At 41.9% G+C, this 20,300-nt stretch overlaps 2 protein-coding genes across 14 annotated transcripts in view; one reads left to right on the plus strand and one right to left on the minus strand.

Moving 5' to 3' along the window:
* Positions 1–14,862, minus strand: part of LOC135970317 (uncharacterized) — a 28,266-nt gene extending 13,404 nt beyond the window's left edge. The window contains exons 1-4 of the mRNA XM_074039111.1: positions 14,797–14,862; positions 13,763–13,858; positions 12,940–13,131; positions 8,681–8,756 (exon numbers count right to left, since the gene is read on the minus strand). Coding sequence (XP_073895212.1) covers positions 8,681–8,756; positions 12,940–13,131; positions 13,763–13,858; positions 14,797–14,862 — 430 coding nt within the window. The remainder of the gene's footprint in view (positions 1–8,680; positions 8,757–12,939; positions 13,132–13,762; positions 13,859–14,796) is intronic.
* Positions 1–20,300, plus strand: part of BTBD9 (BTB domain containing 9) — a 506,404-nt gene that overhangs the window by 8,484 nt on the left and 477,620 nt on the right. The window lies entirely within an intron of this gene.

Consider the following 20,300-nt stretch of genomic DNA (forward strand, 5'->3'; position numbering starts at 1 on the left):
TGTTGGCAAGGGACCTCAGAACTTTCATAGGGTTGCATGAGTATCCTTACAACATGTCAGCTAGCTTCATCCAGAGCAAGTGATGCGAGAGAGAGCAAGGAAGAAACCATGTGCCTTTTATGTCCTATTTTGGACCTAACACTGTTACTCCTTCTATATTTCATCGGTTATAAGGAGGCTCTAAGTTCAGCCCATACTCAAGGAGGAAGACAGTTAGGTTCCACCTTTTTGAGGGGAGAGTCAAATAATTTGTGGGCATATTTTATAACAACCATCAATCCTTTTTCCTATGAAGCCATTTCTTCAATTGATGTTGATTGTCTCTGTTTTAGCACATGCTGTAATTTTTCTGACTTGTTTATTCACAGTATTTTCTGGAAATGCTCTGAAGAAAAGTTAGTGGTTTTTAAATTTTATGGAAAGTTTTCACAAATTACAGATTTGTTGTGGTTTCCTTGAAGTTTTATATCCATCACATTAGCTTTAGTACTAATGCAGCCAGAATGTTTCCGTTTTTATCCTATTCTGTTCTACTCATTTATTCTTACACAATTGTATTCCTAATTAATGGTTTTATATTAATCTAAAATATAACCAAACATTTCTAGGTAAGGTAATTCACTTTCCAAACTTTTAGAAGAAAAATGCTTGCTCAACCGCTCTCTGAAGGCACGTGTTTCAATGTCCATATGGTACAGTGACATTGGGATACATGGCTTAGATGAGTCTGCTAATTTATAATCCAGCCCTTTGGGTACTTTGCTAACTTTTCTCCTTGAGTAAGGTCCTAAGTAGATCCATTTTATTTCAAATCTCATTCTTTAGAAGGTGTATATAGGGCATAATTGGCTTAGTCAGGCAACCTTTTCAGAACATATTGCAGTTAGGTTTATATTTTGGCACTTTACGTCAGATGTTAACTTTCACTATCCTTACCCCTAACAAGTATAAATTACCCGCTTAACTCTTTTCTTCTTGTTTTTTATTTTAATCTAATTTTAGACATACGAGAAAATCGCAGGAATAGTACAGAGAATTCTTATGTAACCTTTACCACATCTCCCAAATGTTAACATTTTACCACATTTGTTTTATCCTTCTCTGTCTCCTTTTTCCCCACTGAACTGTTGAAGAGAAAGTTGCAGATATAATACCCAATCCTGCAGTGTGTATTTCCTAAAAACAAGGATATTCTCTTATTAACTGTTTTATAATCATTAAATACTATTGTTGTAGCTAACCTATAGGCTTCATTCATATTTCTTCAATTAGCCCAATTCACTTATCAATGAATACCCTTTACAGCAACAAAAACAATAAAAGTCCAATACACAAGAACAAAGCAAAACAAAACAAAAAACCAGCCATGTGGTTCATTCAGTTTTTCTTTTTTTCTTTTGGTCTCCTTTTTTTTTTTTTTTTTTGAGATGGAATTTCACTCTTGTAGCCCAGGAGTGCAGTGGTGTCATCTCGGCTCACTGCAACCACTGTCTTCCAGGTTCAAGTGATTCTCCTGCCTCAACCTCCCAAGTAGCTGGGATTACAGGCATGCACCACCATGCCCGGCTAATTTTGTATTTTTTAGTAGATACAGGGTTTCTCCATGTAGGCCAGGCTGGTCTCAAACTCTTGACCTCAGGTGATCCGCCCACCTCGGCCTCTCAAAGTGCTGGGATTACAGGCGTGAGCCACCACGCCTGGTGTGGTCTCCTTTAATCTAGAATAGTGCCTCAGTCTTTGTCTTTATAACACTGACATTGTATAAGGGTTTAGGCCAGTTTGTATGTATATATGTATGTATGTATGTATTTATTTGAGATGGAGTTTCGCTCTTGTTGCCCAGGCTGGAGTGCAATGGTGCGATTTTGGCTTGCTGTAACCTCCACCTCCTGACTTCAAGCGATTCTCCTGAGTCACTGTCTCTAGTAGCTGGGATTATAGGCACGTGCCACCACACCCAGCTGATTTTGTATTTTTAGTAGAGACAGGGTTTCACACGTTGGCCAGGCTGGTCTAGAACTCCTGACCTCATGATCCGCCCACCTCGGCCTCCGAAAGTGCTGGGATTGCAGGCATGATCTACTGTGCCTGGCCTATTTATTTTTTTAATAGAATGTCTCTTACTTGAGGTTTATCTGGTTATGATTAGATCCACATTATGCATTTGTGGCGGTAATATAGATGTGATGTATTTTTCTCAGTGCTTTCATTTTGAGAGGCTAATGTTGATTTGTTCTATTATTGATGATGTTAAGTTTGATCACTTAGTTAAGATGGATTCTGCCTGGTTTCTCCACTGTAAAGTTTCTGCCTTTCCTTTGTAAATAGTATCTTCTGGGAGATACTTTGAGAGTATGTAAATATGTTGTTACTCCTCAGACTTTCACACACTAGTTTTAGGCTCCATTGATGACTGTTTCCGGAATCCATTATTGCCATGATTGTTGCCAAATGAAGATTTTCTAATTCCATCTCTCCTTTTACATTTATTACTTGGCTTGCCCCCATTAATTAACTAGTTAATTAATATCTCAATGATCTCATGGATTCTTATGTTATTCAATGGGTTTAATTTTTTCCTATCATTTTTTTTTTAAACTCATATTGTTCCATATTTGACCAACCCTTTCAAGCTGGCTCTGTGTCTGTCATGTCCCCTTGATTCTTTGATCACTTTCTTATTTTCTGGCACGACAAGATAGTCCAGGTTTATCTCATATTTTCCCTACCCCTGCCCTGCAATCAGCTGTTTCTCCAAGGAACACTTGGTAGAAAATTATATTTAGAAACAAGATCTCAGAGCTAGGTGTGCTCACAGCTATTGGGGTATCATTGCTTCTAGGCCCTCTTAGCAAATAGATGTTATGTGTTGCATGTGCGTGTGTGTGTATTCCACACCTTTCTATATTTTTGTATATCTATATTAAAAACCGTGAGTTCATACTGACACCTCCAGTTTCATTGTGTGTGTATTCCACACCTTTCTATATTTTTGTATATCTGTATTAAAAACCATGAGTTCATACTGACACCTCCAGTTTCATTGTGTGTGTATTCCACACCTTTCTATATTTTTGTATTCCACACCTTTCTATATTTTTGTATATCTGTATTAAAAACCATGCGTTCATACTGACACCTCCCGTTTCAACCCTACAGTACAGAGTTGATTCTATCCATTCCCCTTTTCATGTTTGTAACACCTTTGTTCAACAGTGAGAACCTGACTCCCTTTATTGACAACATATTTACTTATTTGTGTACTCCTAATGTACCCAGAAAGGTTCAAAATTGTTAGCCCATACCTTTGTGAAAAAGAAACCCACTAACTAGAGTTTAGCGTTTTAAAACATGTTAGCGTGGGGACCTGTAGTCCAAACACTGTGTTCAGTTTTAGGAGTTAGTACTTCCCTCCTCCCCTGCTTTCTTCAATGTGGTTATGTTATTCATTTGAAATACAGTTTGGTTCATTTGACTCTGTTTGTGTTTCATGTTAGGCTTCCCTCTCTCCATTTTTGATTTTATTTATTACTCCTTTTTTGAGTATGTGAAATGTTAACATGGTTCCAAAAGTCGAAGTTATTCTCAGAGAAGTGTCACTCCCATTTCTTCTGTCCCTTCTACCTTGTTCCTACTCACTCCCAGGTAGATAATCTGCTTATCAATAAAAAAAAGTAATGACCTTTTTGTACATGCCTCACAAACACACCTTACTTTAGGATATATGGAGTAGAATTGCTTAGTCATATGATAGGCAGAGCTTCAATTTTAGTAAACAGTAGCAAACTGTTTTCTAAGGTGGTTAAATCAGTTAAAATTTTCTAGTTATTATTCATCCTTTTTAGTAACAGCATGAGCCTCACTCCTGTCAAGCCTGCTAATACTCATGCTGCAGTTTTTAGCTAGTACCTTGCTAAAGTCCTGGAGATGAAAGTCAGCGTAATAAATCTTTGTGACATCTCATCTAACAACTCATTTGTTTAAAAAAAAAATCACTTTTTAAGGAGGTAATTTATAAAAATGGTACAAAATTTTAAAATATGAAAGCGTCTACAGTGGAGATTAAGTCCCTCCCATCCTGACCCCACAGACGTCCAGTTCCCCCTCTTTGAAACAGCTTACCATTGGTTCACTGCCAACACCGGTGCTGTTCTAGTGTTTGAGGATGCAGGGGTGAACAAAATAGGCCAAGATCTGCTTTAATGGAGCGTCCATTCTACCGGGGGAGATTGAAAATAATAAAGTTTCTTGCATATCTGTTCAGAAATATGCTGTGTATATGTGGCATTTTCTAATGTTTATTCTTAATCCTGTATGTATTGTATTGCATCTTGCTTTTCTCTCATTATATATTGGAGGCTATTCTATATCATTACCTTTATGCTTACGGAGTACCGTGTCATGGATTTCTTAATACAAGCTTGTCTAAAAATGAGCTAATTTGGATTATGATAATTTAGTTTTACTAGTTTTATATGACACCCCTAATCTGGCTTATCAGTACCTCATTTCATGAGTGCCACCTTTATTTTTTGACCTGCATCATAAGCCCCCTGTGAAGCCATCTTTGCCATGGTGTAATTGGTGGGTTGGTGAAGTTCTCTCAGATACTTCATTTGCTGCTTTAAAGAGGTAATAATCTTGTATGCATTTGCATCGTTTTCATTGATTTCTTTGTTCTCTTTACTGGTCTGTCACCCCTAGATTAAAAGTTTAATTACCTAAACATTAAAATATGTATACTAAAGTAATTGTGTACCGTTTATTTCAGTGGTAATTAAATTCTTTTGATGTGAAAAAATCACCAAATGAGTTTTTTAAGGAAGGTTAATTCTCCCACGGTGGGATGACTGTGTTCTACTACCTCTCTAGCTCTAGCTGTTTGTGGTCAGTGCTTCTTTACGGCCTTCAATTAATTCCTCACTTGTTTAACAGTGATTGAGAAACTTCTGAAATCACTCACACCTTTTGTTTTAGGCTTGATTACAGCAAGGAGCATGTAGTCACTAAGTGGAGTGGTGAGTAGCCCCCACTATTTCTAACTTCTTCCATATAAATAGTTAAATTCATGTGAGTTGAATTCGAGTATGGTGTGGCTCCTTTATGATAAGAATTGACCTAATTCAGGTGGAGCTGGGAAGGAGATGCCCAGGCAGCTTCTTTTTCATCCATGCAAACATGTGTTGACCTCTTGCTAGGTAATATTAGGTGCTCTGGGTCCAAATGACAATCATTTGTGGTTCCTGCCCACAAAAATACTTGTAGTCTAGTAGGAGACGGTTAATGGATACAAACAAACAAACAAAAAATAAAAAGAATGGATAAGACCTAGTATTTGAAAACACAACGAGGTGACTATAGCCAATAATAATTTAATCGTACATTTAAAAAATAACTAAAAAGAGTATAATTGGATTGTTTGTAACACAAAGGATAAATGCTTGAGGGGATGGATACCCCATTTTCCATGATGTGATTATTATGCATTGCATGCTGGTATCAAAACATCTCACATACCCCATAAATGTATATACCTACTATGTAGCCACAAAAATTAAATTAAAAATAATTGTTTTAAGTGTGTGTGGAGCACAAGGTTGAACAGTTGGCTCTTAACTGCATACTGTCAACCCTGGGGAAGTTGGCTTGGGCTCAGTCCAACAAATTGAAAGTCCTTGAAACTTTTGGGGAGTATAGACTTATGAGAGTTGGGGTCAAGTGCTTCAGGTGACTCCTGTTCCTGAATGGAGTATAATTTGTTGTCAATGCAGTATACGTGTCAGAAAATCGTCACCAAAGTGCATCATCCTAAGTTACATTTTGGCCAAAACAAAAAAAAGACCGACCCACGATTGGGGGGATTATGGAGGAAACTCTGAGAAGGAAAATGACAGTATAAAATGACTATTACATGTGAAGCACTGTACTGTGTCCTTCATGTGTTTTATTTTATCCTCATAGTTACCCTGTGGGGGCAGCGACCATTTTCTAAATGAAGAAGTTGAGATGCTATATCTCTCCTTACCCTATCCCAGGTTCTGGCTTTGAATGTTGTGACTTTGAACAAGTCCCTCAGTTTTCTCATCTGTAAAAAGTCCTAGTTATGATGCTTAAATTCTTTTCAGCTCTAGGTTCTTGGAATCTGTGAATATTTACTAATAGTGTTCTTATTTGGGCAGGAAAAAAGGCTATTCAGGGAATTACTCCCCCTTAGCGAATTAATAACTTAATAGTAACACTGTCAGGTTGTCCAGACCAAATAATTTATTTTCCCATCACAAAGTGAGCACCCATTATGTATGTGGCCTTAGAAGGCTACTGTAAAATAAATCAAGTAAATAGGCTTGGTGACAGGCTCTCTATCAGTTGTTACTAGCCCTGGGCTTATGGGCAAATAGCTACCTGCAAGATTGTGTGATGATTTTAAAGTGTGCTATAGGTTAAGTGCTAAGTATTTTTACTAATTTAGGAAGTACTTTGGCATGTGGCCTTTAAAATTACATTATTATATTATCATAAATCTTGACTAAGGCAACAAAACATATTTACTATGGCCAACTTCACAGATGGGGTGAAATATTTTGTAGCATGTATAATGAGCTACTAGATGATGATGATTTTCTCTTCACATCTGAAAAATGTGAGTTGGGAAATGAATTAGAAGCTTTAAAGGTCTACTTAATTGTGAGAATTAATTTCAAGAAATAATGTCATGTACCCAGTGAGTACTTAATAATTGAGGAGGAGAAGGACAGAAGGGAAATGATGAAGCTTTCAGACCCAAGTCCATTTTGGAAAGAGGTTAGAATAAAAATATAATACTAATGTAACTATGAAAACTGCCTTACAACATGATATAAAAAGAAACAAAATTAGCAAATACTAGACATTTTAAGATTACATATTCTCCTCAGTTGGAGTCCATGTATTCTAGGTACACTAATTCTTGAAGCCAGTTCTTATTAGATGTGGAATCTCCCCTCATAAGGCATTATGAAAATATATGAGAGTATCTTTGTCTTCTAATGTAATTTTATGAAATAAACATTATTTCATTATAAATTATTTTGTTTCTGCCTTACAGTGTTTTGTTATTGTTTGTTTGTTTTTTGGATGGGGGGTAGGATTTTGTATACCATTCTATTGCATAGTGTATTTTTATTTTTTTACTATGCTTGATTTTAGTCAAAAGACTGAGAAGCAATTTTTAATGTTTTTAAAGATAGGAGTCTCACTCTATTGCCCAGGTGGGTCTCAAACTCTTGGGCTCAAGCAATCCTCCTGTGTCCAGAGTTGGTTCCTGCCAGTGGGTTCGTGGTCTCACTGACTTCAAGAATGAAGCCACGGACCTTCGCGGTGAGTGTTACAGTTCTTAAAGATGGCATGGACCCAAAGAGTGAGCAGTAGCAAGGTTTATTGTGAAGAGTGAAAGGACAAAGCTTCCACAGCGTGGAAGGGGACCTGAGCAGGTTGGTGCTGCTGGCTGGAGTGGCCAGCTTTGATTTGCTTATTGTCCCCTCCCATGTTCCGTTTCTGTCCTATCAGTGCCCTTTTTTCAATCCTCCCCATGATTGGCTACTTTTAGAATCCTGCTGATTTGCGCGTTTTACAGAGCGCAGATTGGTGCGTTTTACAGAGCACTGATTGGTGCGTTTTACAATCCTCTTGAAAGATGGGAAAGTTCCCCAAGTCCCTACTCAACCCAGGAAGTCCAGCTGGCCTCACGTCTCAATCCCCCCTCTAAACGGGACACGCCAACTGCTGTTGCGAACTGGGTGATGACCACTCTAGCTACTTCCTGCTGGATAGGGGCAAAGAAGGGGCCCTGCATTTGTAGTATCCTCCCAAGGGGAACTCTCTAGGCTAGCTAGAGAGCCAGTGGGTCAGTCCAGGGGCCCTCAGTAGAAGTTGTGACTTGAGCTCATTTGGGGTTCCATTTATAAGACCTTCTGTAGTTTGATGGCCTCGATCCTGGAGGAAACAAATTTGACAAGGAGTTTAAAAATACAGGGCCTGAAGGCAAGTAATAGCAAGATGACTGTCTTGGGACCTAGAAAGGGGAGAAGCCATGTCACCCAACCCCAGAGGTTGGTATAGGAGTTTGAGGGGCGTTGTCTGGTTTCAGAAGCCTTTTCCTGTAAATGCTGGGCAGTGTCTCGTACTAACCCTGACTGGTTAGTGTAAAAACAACACTCTTCCCCTAAGAAGGTGCAGAGTTCTCCTTTCTCAGCAGTGAGGAGGTCTAGGCCTCAGTGGTTTTGGAGAGTCACTCCTGCCAAAGAGTCTATTTGGGATTGTAGAGTAAGGATAGATTTTGTAATTTCTTGCAAACTGTCTGTAAAGTCCTTTGAGAGTGTGTGCAGATCAGATAAACTAGCTATTCCCGTTCCTGTAGCAATGGCCATTCCTAACCCTTTAAGTAGGGGTATGAGTTGTATGGCCCTGTGCTAATGGACTTGAGCTTTGAGGGGCACTGATATAGTCTGATTTCCTGGGGCAATGTCAATGTTGGGACTTAGGAAGACTAAGATGCAGGTGCCTGTCCAGTTGGTGGGGGGGCAGATATAGGTTGAAGTTCTGCATAAGAAGAATGTGCCTTGGCTGGGTAGTCAGAACTGGTTGTGTATGTTAAAAAGGTGTGTGAGTTTGTTGTTTTCATTTTCCCATACTCCTAGAGTACTTGCCAAGGTAGCTCCGGTGAGTGGCTGGAAAGGGGTGTTGGGAGCAAACTGAGTGGCTCCCTGTGTTCTATTTTCCTGTTGGAGAAAAAACCGTTTTGTATCTACTAGGAACCATTCAAGAGAGTAATTGAAAGAGGGGAAGAGAAGGCATTCATTAGTGGTGGGGGCACTGCTGCAGGGGGTCCAGGGGGGAATGATCATGCAGGGAGTATGTTTGCCATTACAAAACCCGGACTGTTAAGCAGGGAGACAAGCTGTATGAATGGAGCTGTTTGGGTGACTTGGCAGTTACTGTGATCAGTTGGGGCTTGAAGTTGTAGGGTGTAATTACACTGATGGGATAGTAGGTGCCCCAGGGGCAGGCCTGATAACAGGTTGCGTTGGATGCATAAAGGGGCTTGGAAAGTTAGGACAGTATTCGGTATTCGTGGTTACAGGGCCGTGTATAGGCTTTTGATTGCTTGTGTAATAGGTGAGATTGGAAATGTAAGAACGTAAAAGCTGGATTGTGCATCCTGTTAGAGTATTTTTGGTTCTATCAGAGATGTGGCCTGAGAATTATGGCCTCCAGGTGCAGTGAAGGTGATATTGTATCCCTAGTGCCCTGGAAATTCCCTGAGTTACTGTGGCTTTAAAATCCGGACCATTGTCACTTTGTAAGCTTTGGGGAAACCCAAATCTAGGAATTATTTCACGAATTAGTACTTTAACCACTTCCTGAGCCTTCTCTGTCTTGCAGGGGGAAGGCTTCTATCCAATTTGTAAAGGTCTCAACACAGACTAACATAGTATTGAAATTCCCTTGACTTAGGCATATAGGAGAAGTCTAACTGCCAGTCCTCTCCGGGATAGTGCCCTATTCTTTGTTACCCCAGAGGGGCCTTACGATGGACCAAGGGATTATTATCCCTTTGGCACACTTCACAGGCTTTGACTACTTGTCGGATGGTCTGGAGGAGATTTGGCCTTGTAAACAGGGATTTGGCCATTTGATGAGTGTTCTTAATACCCATATGAAAAGTTTGGTTGGAGGGACTTAAGTAGTTTCCACTGGCTGGCTTCGGGTATGAGTACCTTTCCCTCTTCTGTCATTAACCACCCAAAGGGGAGAAAACTATGCCCCCGTGAAAGTCCCCATTCTGTTTTGGTCAGGGAGTACTGGGGCTTAATCTCTTGAACAGGTTTGTTCCATACCAAGGGTCCTTCCACAGATATTTCTAATGGGAAGTTCCGCCTGGCAGCAATTTTGGCCTCAGCATCTGCCTGACGGTTTCCTTCTGCCTTTTCTCCTTAACCTTTTTGATGGCTTCTGCAGGGTAAGACTGCCACCTCCTTGGGTTTTTGCACTGCATGCAGTAACTCCATGATTCCCTTGTGGTATTTAATGGGCATTCCCCCAGAGGTTAGGAACTCCCTTTCCATATTTCAGCATGGGCATGTGGGATTAGATAAGCCTACTTGCTATCTGTATACACATTTATTCTTTTTTCCTTTCCCAGTTCTAAGGCTTGGGTAAGCGCCACTAATTCTGCTAACTGGGCGCTGGTCCCTGGGGGAAGGGGCTTACTTTCAGGTACTGTTACATCACTAACTATGGTGTAACCTGCCCTTCATATCCCATTCTCCATAAATGAACTTCCATCGGTATGTAGGTTAAGGTCAGGATTAGCTAAGGGGACTTCTAAGAGATCCTCTCAGGTGGCATAAGTCTGGGCTGCAATTTATTGGCAGTCGTGCTTGATTGGTTCCCCATCCTCCAGGAGAAAAGTAGCAGGGTTGAGGGCCGCACATGTGTGTATTTGAAACACTGGTCCCTCAAGCAGTAGCCCCTGGTATCTAAGCAGGCGGTTGTCTGATAGCCATAAATTTCCTTTGGCACCTAGCGTGTCATTTACATCATGAGTAGTCCAGACAGTGAGATCCTTTCCTTGTACTATTTTGGTAGCCTCTGATACTAAGATGGCCACTGCCGCAACTACTCGGAAACAGTGAGGCCAGCCTTTTGCTACGACATTAGTTACCTTCCTTCCTTCCTTCCTTACTTGCCACTGGTTGTGGCATTGTCCCACGAATCCGAGTAAGGATTCCAAAAGCTATTCCTGCTCTCTCTGTGGTGTATAAAGAGCAGTTTTGTTCTGTGGGAAGGCTTAAGGCTGGAGCTTGTACTAGGGCCTGCTTTAAGGTTTTGAAGGCTGTTTCTGCCTCTGGTTCCCATTCTACTAGATGAGTATTTGCCCTCTGGGTCTCCTTGATTAGAGTATAGAGTGGCCTGGCCATCTATCCAAGGATCCATAGTTGGCAAAAGTCGGTGATCCCAAGGAACCCCCGCAACTGTTTTAATGTCTTAGGGCGAGGACATCAAATGTCTCTTAATGTCTTAATGTCTATACAAGCCAGTATAGACTGTATTCGTTCTTTGCTGAGGGTCCTGGTTCCTCTGGCTAAGATTAGGCCTAGATATATGACTTGTTGTAGGCAGAGCTGGGTCTTCGATTTAGTTGCTTTGTACCTTTGATTAGCTAGAAAGTTCAATAGATCTAGAGTAGCCTGCTGGCATGAGGCTTCCAAACTTGTAGCCAAAAGTAAATCATCCACATACTGAAGGACCAGAGTGCCTGGCCTTGAGAAGTGGCCTAGATCTTGGGTAGTGTCTGACCAAACAGATGAGGGCTATCCCTAAACCCTTGAGGCAAGACTATCCACTTAAGTTGGGACGTGTGATCTGTGGGGTCCTCAAAAGCAAAGAGAAACTGGGAGATAGAGTGCAGGGGATTGCAGAAGAAGGCATCCTTGAGGTCCAGAACAGTGAACCATTCTGCTTCCTCTGGTATTGGAGAGAGCAGGGTACAGGGGTTGGGTACGACTGGATATAGAGGAATTACTGCCTCATTGATGAATCTAAGATCTTGCACTAGTCACCACTGACTGTTCGGATTTTGTACTCCTAGAATTGGGGTGTTGCAGGGACTGCTGCATTTTCTTACTAATGCTTGAACTTTTAAATATCTGACAATATCCTGTAATCCTTTATGAGCTTCAGGCCTTAAGGGATGTTGCCTTTGATAAGGAAAAGTGGTGGGGTCTTTTAGCCTGATATGGACTGGTCGGGCATTTTTTGCCCTTCCAAATTGTCCTTCCAGTGCCCTGATTTCAGGGTTGATTCCCTCCTCAAGTAGGGGGCAACAAATGGGTAACTTGTTCCCCATATTCATATAGATACTAGCTCCAGCTTTGGCTAATATGTCCGTCCCTGATAAGGGTGTGGGACTTTCAGGCATAACAAGAAAGGCATGTGAAAAGAGCAAAGTCTCCCAATTACAATTGAGGAGGTGGGAGAAATACCTGGTTACAAGGCTGCCCTAGGATTCCTCGGATGGTAATGGACCCTGGGGACAACCATCTGGGGCAGGAGATTAATACAAAGAAAGCCGTGCGAGTGTCCAGGAGGCAGTCAATTTCCTGGCCCTCAATGGTTAAACTTACCTGGGGCTCAGTGAGGGTGATGACATGAACTGGCGCTTGCCCTGGGCACCCTTAGTCCTGTTGATGGGTCATCTAGTTGGGGGCTTCTGGCCCAGAGAACCTTTGTCCTCTGGGGCAGTGTGCCTTCCAGTGATTGCCTTGGCATAGTGGACATGGGCAAGGGGGTGGCTTCTCATTGGACAATCTTTTTTCAAGTGTCCTTGCAAACCACACTGATAACAAGCCCTACTGGGTGATTGGCCTGCCCCATTTTCTGTCCTCTCTGAACCACCAAGGCTTGTTTGTCTGAGGGCCATGACTAAGGCTGTGGCCTTTCTCTTATCTGGCCTTTCCTTTTCAGCCTGTTCCTGTTGGTCCCTATTATAGAACACCGAGGTTACCAGGTTTAATAATATCTCCAGATTTTGCTCAGGGCCCAGGGCTAGCTTTTGGAGCTTTCTCCTGATATCTGCAGCTGACTGGGTAATAAACTTATCTTTTAGGATCAATTGATCCTTGAGGAGTTAGGTGACGGGAGTATATTTTCTTAAGGCCTCCCATAGCCACTCAAGGAAGGCAGTAGAATTTTCTTCCTTTCCCTGAGTTGTGGCAGACATGAATAATTCATGGGCTTTTTCCTAATTCTCCTTAGTCCTTCTAGAACACAGGTCAACAGATGTTTGCGACTCTAGCCCCCATGATCTGAGTCTAGGTCCCAATGGGGATCCATACTGGGGACGACTTGCTGACCGGTAGGGAATTTGTCCCTTTCTTTGGCTGTCATTCTGTCATTTACTTGACTAAGATGCCAGGTATCTGCAAACTCTTGGGCTGCAGCTAAAGCCGCATTCTTTTCATTAAAGGCCAAGGTTTGATCTAACAGTAGCATGACATCTCTCCAAGTGAGGCTGAAGATTTGCCCTAGATCCTGTAGGACATCTATATGTTTATCAGGATCATCTGAAAACTTCCCCAGGTCTACCGTGATCTACTTTAAATCAGAGAGAGAAAAGGGGACATGTACCCAGGTTGAGCCGAATTCCCCTACCCCTACAGTTTGAAGGGGACATGACCAATAGCTCGGGGGGTTTTGTGGTCCCTTGGAGATTTCTTTGCTTGTTTCTTTCTGGGTGGGGGAGATTAGAGGAGGCTCATCATTAATAGGAAGGGGAGCTGTAGGGAGGCTTGGATATGGAGGTAAGCTGAGAGGTCCTCCTGTGGAATGTAAATTGCAAGCTTTGTATAGTTGTGGATTATCATTCAATGAAAAGAAAGCTTGGACATAAGGTATTTCACTGCATTTGCCTTCTCTCTTACAGAAAAGGTCAAGCTGCAGGATAGTATTGTAATTTATGCTTCCCTCAGGTGGCCATTTTTCCCCATCAGAGAGAGAATATTGGGTCCAGGCCAGAGTGCAGAAAAAAATAAGCAGCTTCTTTTTCAGGGTTTGCGGGTCAAATTGGTCCCAGTGGCTTAGGACGCATTTCAAGGTGAGCTTGTTGATACCTGAGTGTTTCCCATCTGAAAGGAAAAACCGTTCATGGTTTTGGTCTGTTTTTTCCCCGTCCAAGAACCTGCAATGGTCCCTGGACCCTGCTGTTTGGAATAGTTGAACTTACCGAGGCAGCAGCAGAAACACTTGTTTTCCTCCTAGACCACAAAGAGGAGCGAGGAAGGTCGGATTTAGTGGCCCTTACCAACACATTCTCGAAAACCTGCACCCAAAGAGGACCGAGAAAGGTCAGATTTAGTGGCCCTTACCAACGCATTCTTGAAAACCTGTTAGAGACCTAAGCGTTTTCTCCTGTTGGTATTGGGAACTTACCCTTGTCCTATAAAGACGATATGCCTCAAAATGGAGTGGAGGGCCATACACTGAGGGAGGGAAGGGCTCTCCAGTGTTGGAAGAGTGACGCCTTTTGTCCTCACTTCTCATGAATAGGACGAATATCCCCCCAACTTTGGAGTCTATAATTTCTGAGGCTCCCCATATCCTAGCTTTGGAAATGGCCTTTGTTAGGCCTGCTAGTCTGAGGAGGCATCCTAAAATTCCAGATAGTCCCCCCTATGATGGGGCTTTGGGCAAAAATTATGTCTTTCTGATTGGTGAGCCCGGGTGCCTAAAGAAGGGAACAGAGTCCCGAAATTTATATTAGAAATCATCCTTATAGGAGAAACTAGAAGAGCATCAGGGACAGGGAATGGTTTTTAGAAGCAGTACTAGCCTTGGAGAAGAGAGGCAGGAGGAAGTTTGTCTGACAGGCGTTAGGACCCAGGAGGCAAGGGTCAGGATAGATAGGATAAATGGGCGAGCCTCGCTTGGGTGATGTAACTTTGAGAGTTCTGCTCCTGACTGCAGGGTCAACCAACTTTTTGTTGGGACCCTGGAGCTGAATGGCTTTTTTCTCTATCAACCCTCAGCTCAGCCCAGAAGTGCAGGAAAAGCAGAAGCTGGTTCCAGGCAAAGCAATGCTCCCAACTCCAAAGAGTTGAGGGTTGTTAGCCCTTTCCCAGAAAGCCTGACGCCCATGTCTTTAGTCCGGTGGCTGCACCAGTCACTTTTAACGGACTGACAGGTGCCCGGTGTTTAGCCCCTGAATTCTAAGGAAAAATAGGACAGAATAGCAAGCGAAACGGGTCTGATGGTACTCACCGCATAGCGGTATCCCAGACGAGCCCCGAAGATGTGTTCGGAGTTAGTTCCTGCTGGTGGGTTCATGGTCTTGCTGACTTCAAGAATGAAGCTGCGGACCTTCGCAGTGGGTGTTACAGCTCTTAAAGATGGCACAGACCCAAAGAATGAGTGGTAGCAAGGTTTATTGTGAAGAGCGAAAGGACAGAGCTTCCACAGCGTGGAAGGGGATCCAAGCGGGTTGCCGCTGCTGGCTGAGGTGGCCAGCTTTTATTCCCTATTGTCCCCTCCCTTTTTTCGTTTCTGTCCTATCAGAGTGCCCTTTTTTCAATCCTCCGTGCATTGGCTATTTTTAGAATCCTGCTGATAGGTGCATTTTACAGAGCGCTGATTGGTGCGTTTTACAGAGGGCTGATTGGTGCGATTTACAGTCTTCTTGTAAGACAGAAAAATTCCCCAAGTCCCCATTCGACCCAGGAAGTCCAGCTGGCCTCACCTCTCACTCCCACCTCAACTTTCCTAGTAGCTGGGACTATTAGACATGTGCCTGGCTTGCTAGTGCATTTTTAAAAAAGTGTTTAGTAGGTTATATATCTCTGAATCTTATTTCAGAATAGTAGGACGGTGTAATAAAATATTTGTTATAAAAAGTAGGTGTTGGGTCTAATAACATGGATGGCCATTGTATAAGTAAAAGTTCAAACATGGCACAACTGGCTTCTCTGCTCAGGGTCTTACTAGGCTGAAATCAAAGTGTCAGGAGGTCTGTAATCTCATCTGAGGCTCAGGGTCCTCTATTTAACTCAGTGATTGGTAGCAGAATTTGGTTCTTGTGATTATACAACTGAAATCCTCCTATTCTTGCTGGCTGTCAACTGGAGGTTGCTTTCAGCTCCTAGAGGCCGCCCCCAAGTCCTAGCCGATGGGTCTCTTACAACATGGCAGCTTGCTTCTTCAGGGCTAGTTGGAAAATCTCCCTCCAGTCAGCTATAAGACTCTTATATAAAGTTACTGGAGTAACTATCCTATCATATTTCCAGGTCCTGTCCACTCTCAAGGGGAGATGATTATATAGGTGTATGAACCAGGGAGCAGGGATCTTGGGAGCCATGTTACATTTCTGCCTGCCACAGCCAATATTATCCTATCCTCATATCTGTAACTCTTCACTGTCAGTGAAGTTCAGTTATTTGAAAAAGGACCGCAATAATTAAGCATTCACACAGGTATTGAGTACCTACTCTCTATACCAGGTACTTTTCTAGGCACTGAGGTGAATAAGGCAGAATCCTTGCTCTCCTGGAGGTTATCTTCTAGGGCTAAGAGCAGTGAAGAAAATCAAACGGAATAGAAGGTTAGAAACGGTAAAGGAGTGAAGGAAGTAGTAGGGTATGTAGGGTGGTTAGGGAACCAAGACCTGAATGGTGAGTGGCCAGTAGTGTGAAGCTTTGGGAACAAAACATTCTGGTAGAGGGAAGGTAATGATAAGGATCCTAAGTCAGTAATAAGCTTTGACTGTGTTTAAGGAACAGTAAGGCCAGTGTGGCTGGAGCAGAATGTGCCAGGAGAGGAGCTGGAGATGAGTTTGGGGAGGTGGTTGGGTTGCAGAGCTGTAGATCTTGGTGGAGTATGATTTTTATTCAGCATGAGATAGGAAGGCATTGAAGGGTTTTAAGCAATGGAGTGACTGATCTGGTTTATATTTTCAAAAGATTTATTTGGAGAAATGGCATGTAAGGGTGGAAATGTATAAATACAAAGAGATACAGTTTGAAATATCCTTCTAAGTACAGATGACAAGAGCGCTGGCTAGAGTGGGATCAAGGAAGGCTTCCTGAGGAAATGGCACCTGAGTTGCACTTGGATGATGGAAGGTGAAAAGAGGAAGCGTGGTCCCAACAAGGGATCAACTTATGCCAAAGCCCTGTGGCATAAGGGAACATGTCAGTGCTAGGGAACATCAGGGGGAATGATTAGTTAGGCAGGGCCCAGATTCCATAGGCCTTGAAGGCCCAGTTAAATGTTTTTTTCTGTGGTTCTTTTACGGTGAGAGCCTTGGGATACCACTGAAGGGTTTTAAATAGCGACAGGAGTACTGGAAGAAGAGGATGAGGGAAATGGTTTATACTTAGTTTTGTAATTTGAGAAGTTCTTTCTGGTTGCTGCATGTAGGACAGTTTGGAGGAAGGTCTGAGTGGAAAGCGGGAGATCACTTAGGAGCTATGTGAGGGTCCGAGTGAGAGGCGAAGGTGGAGTGAACTAGAATGGTAGCGTGGAAGTTGCAAAGAAGTAAATTGATTTGAAAGCTATCTTAGGAGGTAAAAACAAAAGACTTGCTGATGGATTAGGTTGGAAGGTGAGATCCAAGGCGGTGTCTTTCTGGCTTCCACAGCTGGATTCACTGAGCTAGGGAACATTGCATAAGGACAGGCTTTCATCAGGGAGGGGCATAGAGAGTGTGAATTGAGTTTTAAGGTACCTTTGAGAAAAGTAGGTGCAAATGTAAAGTAGGCAGTGGTAACATAGGGGTCTGGAATTTGGAAAAGAGATCTGTTAATATCTGTATGACCTCTTTTGTTAGTTTTGAGGTCTTAAATATATTTGCCAGTCACTGTAAGGTGCTGGGGATGTAAAGATGAGTAAGATGTTATTCAGCATTTGTTGAGTGCCTACAGTCTCTATGTTCTGGCTATTGTCCTCTGGGAGCTTACTAACCAACAAGACAGGTCAGTAACAAAATCACAGCAAGGTATGATGGGGGCAGCGATAGGGGGAACAGAATCTGACTGAAGAGGTGACCTCGATTGGCAGCATCAGTGAAGGCTTCTGCTGAAGGGCTTGAAGCCTGTTCTGAGCCTTGAAAGAGGCAGAATTAGCCAGACAAGGAGAATACAAGAAGTTCCAATAGTAAAAGGCCTGGAGGTATGAGAGGAGAGACTTGACAACTCAGAAGAGCCAGCAGCTCCATATCCCTGGCTCTCACTAACCGGGGAACAAAGTGAATAAGCAGGAGGGCTCCTCACCAGCAAAGTCTGCTTAAGTTGAATGTTTTTATGGTGGTAAGGGTTGTGGTGAGACTTGACATAGCTGTTTGGAAGGAGAGAAAAGAATATTCATAGCTGGAAGGGACTTCAGAGAACTTTTAGCCCTGTCTTCTCTTTTACAAATGAGATTACCAAAAGCTAGAGAGGACAGCTGATTTGCTGATAGGAAAGGCAGGGCCCACATCTCTCAGAGTCCAGATCGAGGTTCCTTACATTGCTACAGGAACGTCAGTACCCCTTAACTGTGTATTCCCAGGCTCCCTCTGACATTTTTATACTGAAACAAAATGTGCAGGAAATACACAGAATGCTGTCATTGAGTAATGCATGTGTCCATATGGGCCATATATATATATGCTGTCATTGAGTAATGCATGTGTCTATATAGGCCAAATATATATATACATATATATATATATATATTTTTTTTTTTTTTAAATAAGAGTCTCACTCTGTCGCCCAGGTTGGAGTGTGGCATGATCTTGGCTCACTGTGGCCTCCACCTCCTGCAATTCTTATGCCTCAGCCTCCCGAGTAGCTGGGATTACAGGGTTCCACCACCATGCCCAGCTAATTTTTTTATTTTTAGTAGAGACGGGCTTTCACCATGTTGGCCAAGCTGGTCTCAAACTCCTGACCTTAGGTGATCCACCTGCCTTGGCCTCCCAAAGTTCTGGGATTACAAGTGTGAGTCACCATGCCCAGCCTGAGATTTTAATTCTGACAGTATGACTTTGGATACCCTTTACTAGCTTTCCTAAGGCAATCTCTAAAGCAGCACTGTCAAACAGCACTATAATGTGAGATACAAATGCAAGCCTTGTATGTAATTTTAAAATTTCTAATAGCTACTCTGATGAAAAAAGTAGAAAAGACCAGTTGAAATTCATTTAATATATTTTATGAAGACTAATATATCTAAAATAATACTATTTCAACAACTGCTCAATAAAAACATGTTTTTTTTTGTAAGTCTTTGAAATACAATTTATATTTTACACTTACAGCTTGTGTCAATTTGGACCTACTATATTTCAAGTGCTCAGTAGCCACATGTGGCAAGTGGCCATCATTGTGGCCATTGCAGCTCCAAAGGGATAGGAGAGTTCATGGAAAGTAGGCACTGCATTCTACTGCCTCATGAGCCCAAGAAAGCAAACCTTGCTGAAAATCAGCAGCTAAGGCAATTGAAAGGGAAGAAGGTAAGAGTAGTAATTCTTGGGTCTGATACAATGAGTGCCCCCAGGCCCCTTCATGTCAGACTTGAAGGGGACTTGGGGGTGGGGAGAGTGTGGAGAATGGAAAAGAGTTTGCCCTTTTATTGCCAGGAAGCTAGTAAGTTATTTTTTTTCTTTCTAAATTGAGACTGCATTTTCCCACATTGTTACTCATCATGGTTAATTTCCATAGTACTCCATTCCTTAAGTCATCTTGGGAATAAATAGACATTTGTAGGCTGGCCATTAGATAGTGCAACATTGTTTCTAAGGAAAAGACTTACGAATTCAAAGGCTTATATATAATTTGTTTTTGGAATGTCATCATTTTTGATTGCCAAGGGAGTGTTTGGAGAAGGAATCACAGTTATCTTTTGCCTATGATCTCTAAGTTACAGCACAAGAGAAGGATAATAAACTTTGTTAGTTGGTATCTGGGTATTACCTGCTCTTTATTCCACTGTGGCTAGGCTGGGCTTGGCTCAGAATAGGCCTTTACCAATTGTTGCCTTGAATATTAGTTGAAGAGCAGACATTCGTGAAACGCAGCTATGTGAATCATTTATTTCATGAGCTTCCATTCTTAAACACTTGCTTTTCATAGGTCCTACCCAGTATAACCAAACTAACAAACTGAGTAACGTAGAAGTGTAGGAAGAACAGAGTCCTGGCCTCCCGTGTTCTGAAAATGCACACCTATGCACTGTCTAGAAATGCCTGACCATGAGTTTTATATTTTTGTGATGGAAAAATTGAATAGTGATATGTAGAGATTTTATGGTGTTGATTCTCAGGATAATAACGTTGTTAAGGTTTGTTTATATTCCATTCAAAGTATTTATAGACTTGACAGTTGAAAAAAAAAACAAACCTAAATCACTAGAGACTTTGAGAGCAAACACCAAGAAAGGTGCAGTATGATAATTAAGTGGTTTTGTAAGTTTAAATATATTTGGAAAAAAATGAGAAACATACAAAGTGTGATAAGGGAGTATAACCTTGGTTAGTAAAGTAGAAATGAGGAAACCAAATACCCACTGAACACAAAGGGAATGGAGAACTTCCTAATGAAAATATTTGATTATAAATAGTTGAGAGATATTTTTAAGATGAGGACGTATATTTTAAAATCAATTCCTGAGACTCACATGGAGTCTCACATTTGTGTTTAATGTCATACTTGTTTATTACATCCTTGTGGGACACCAGGAAGAAAGACCTAGTCACTGCCCTCCAGGATTTGCATTTGGACACATATTTAGCT

The sequence above is a fragment of the Macaca fascicularis genome, chromosome 4 (assembly GCF_037993035.2).
Source record: "Macaca fascicularis isolate 582-1 chromosome 4, T2T-MFA8v1.1".
NCBI lineage: Eukaryota > Metazoa > Chordata > Mammalia > Primates > Cercopithecidae > Macaca > Macaca fascicularis.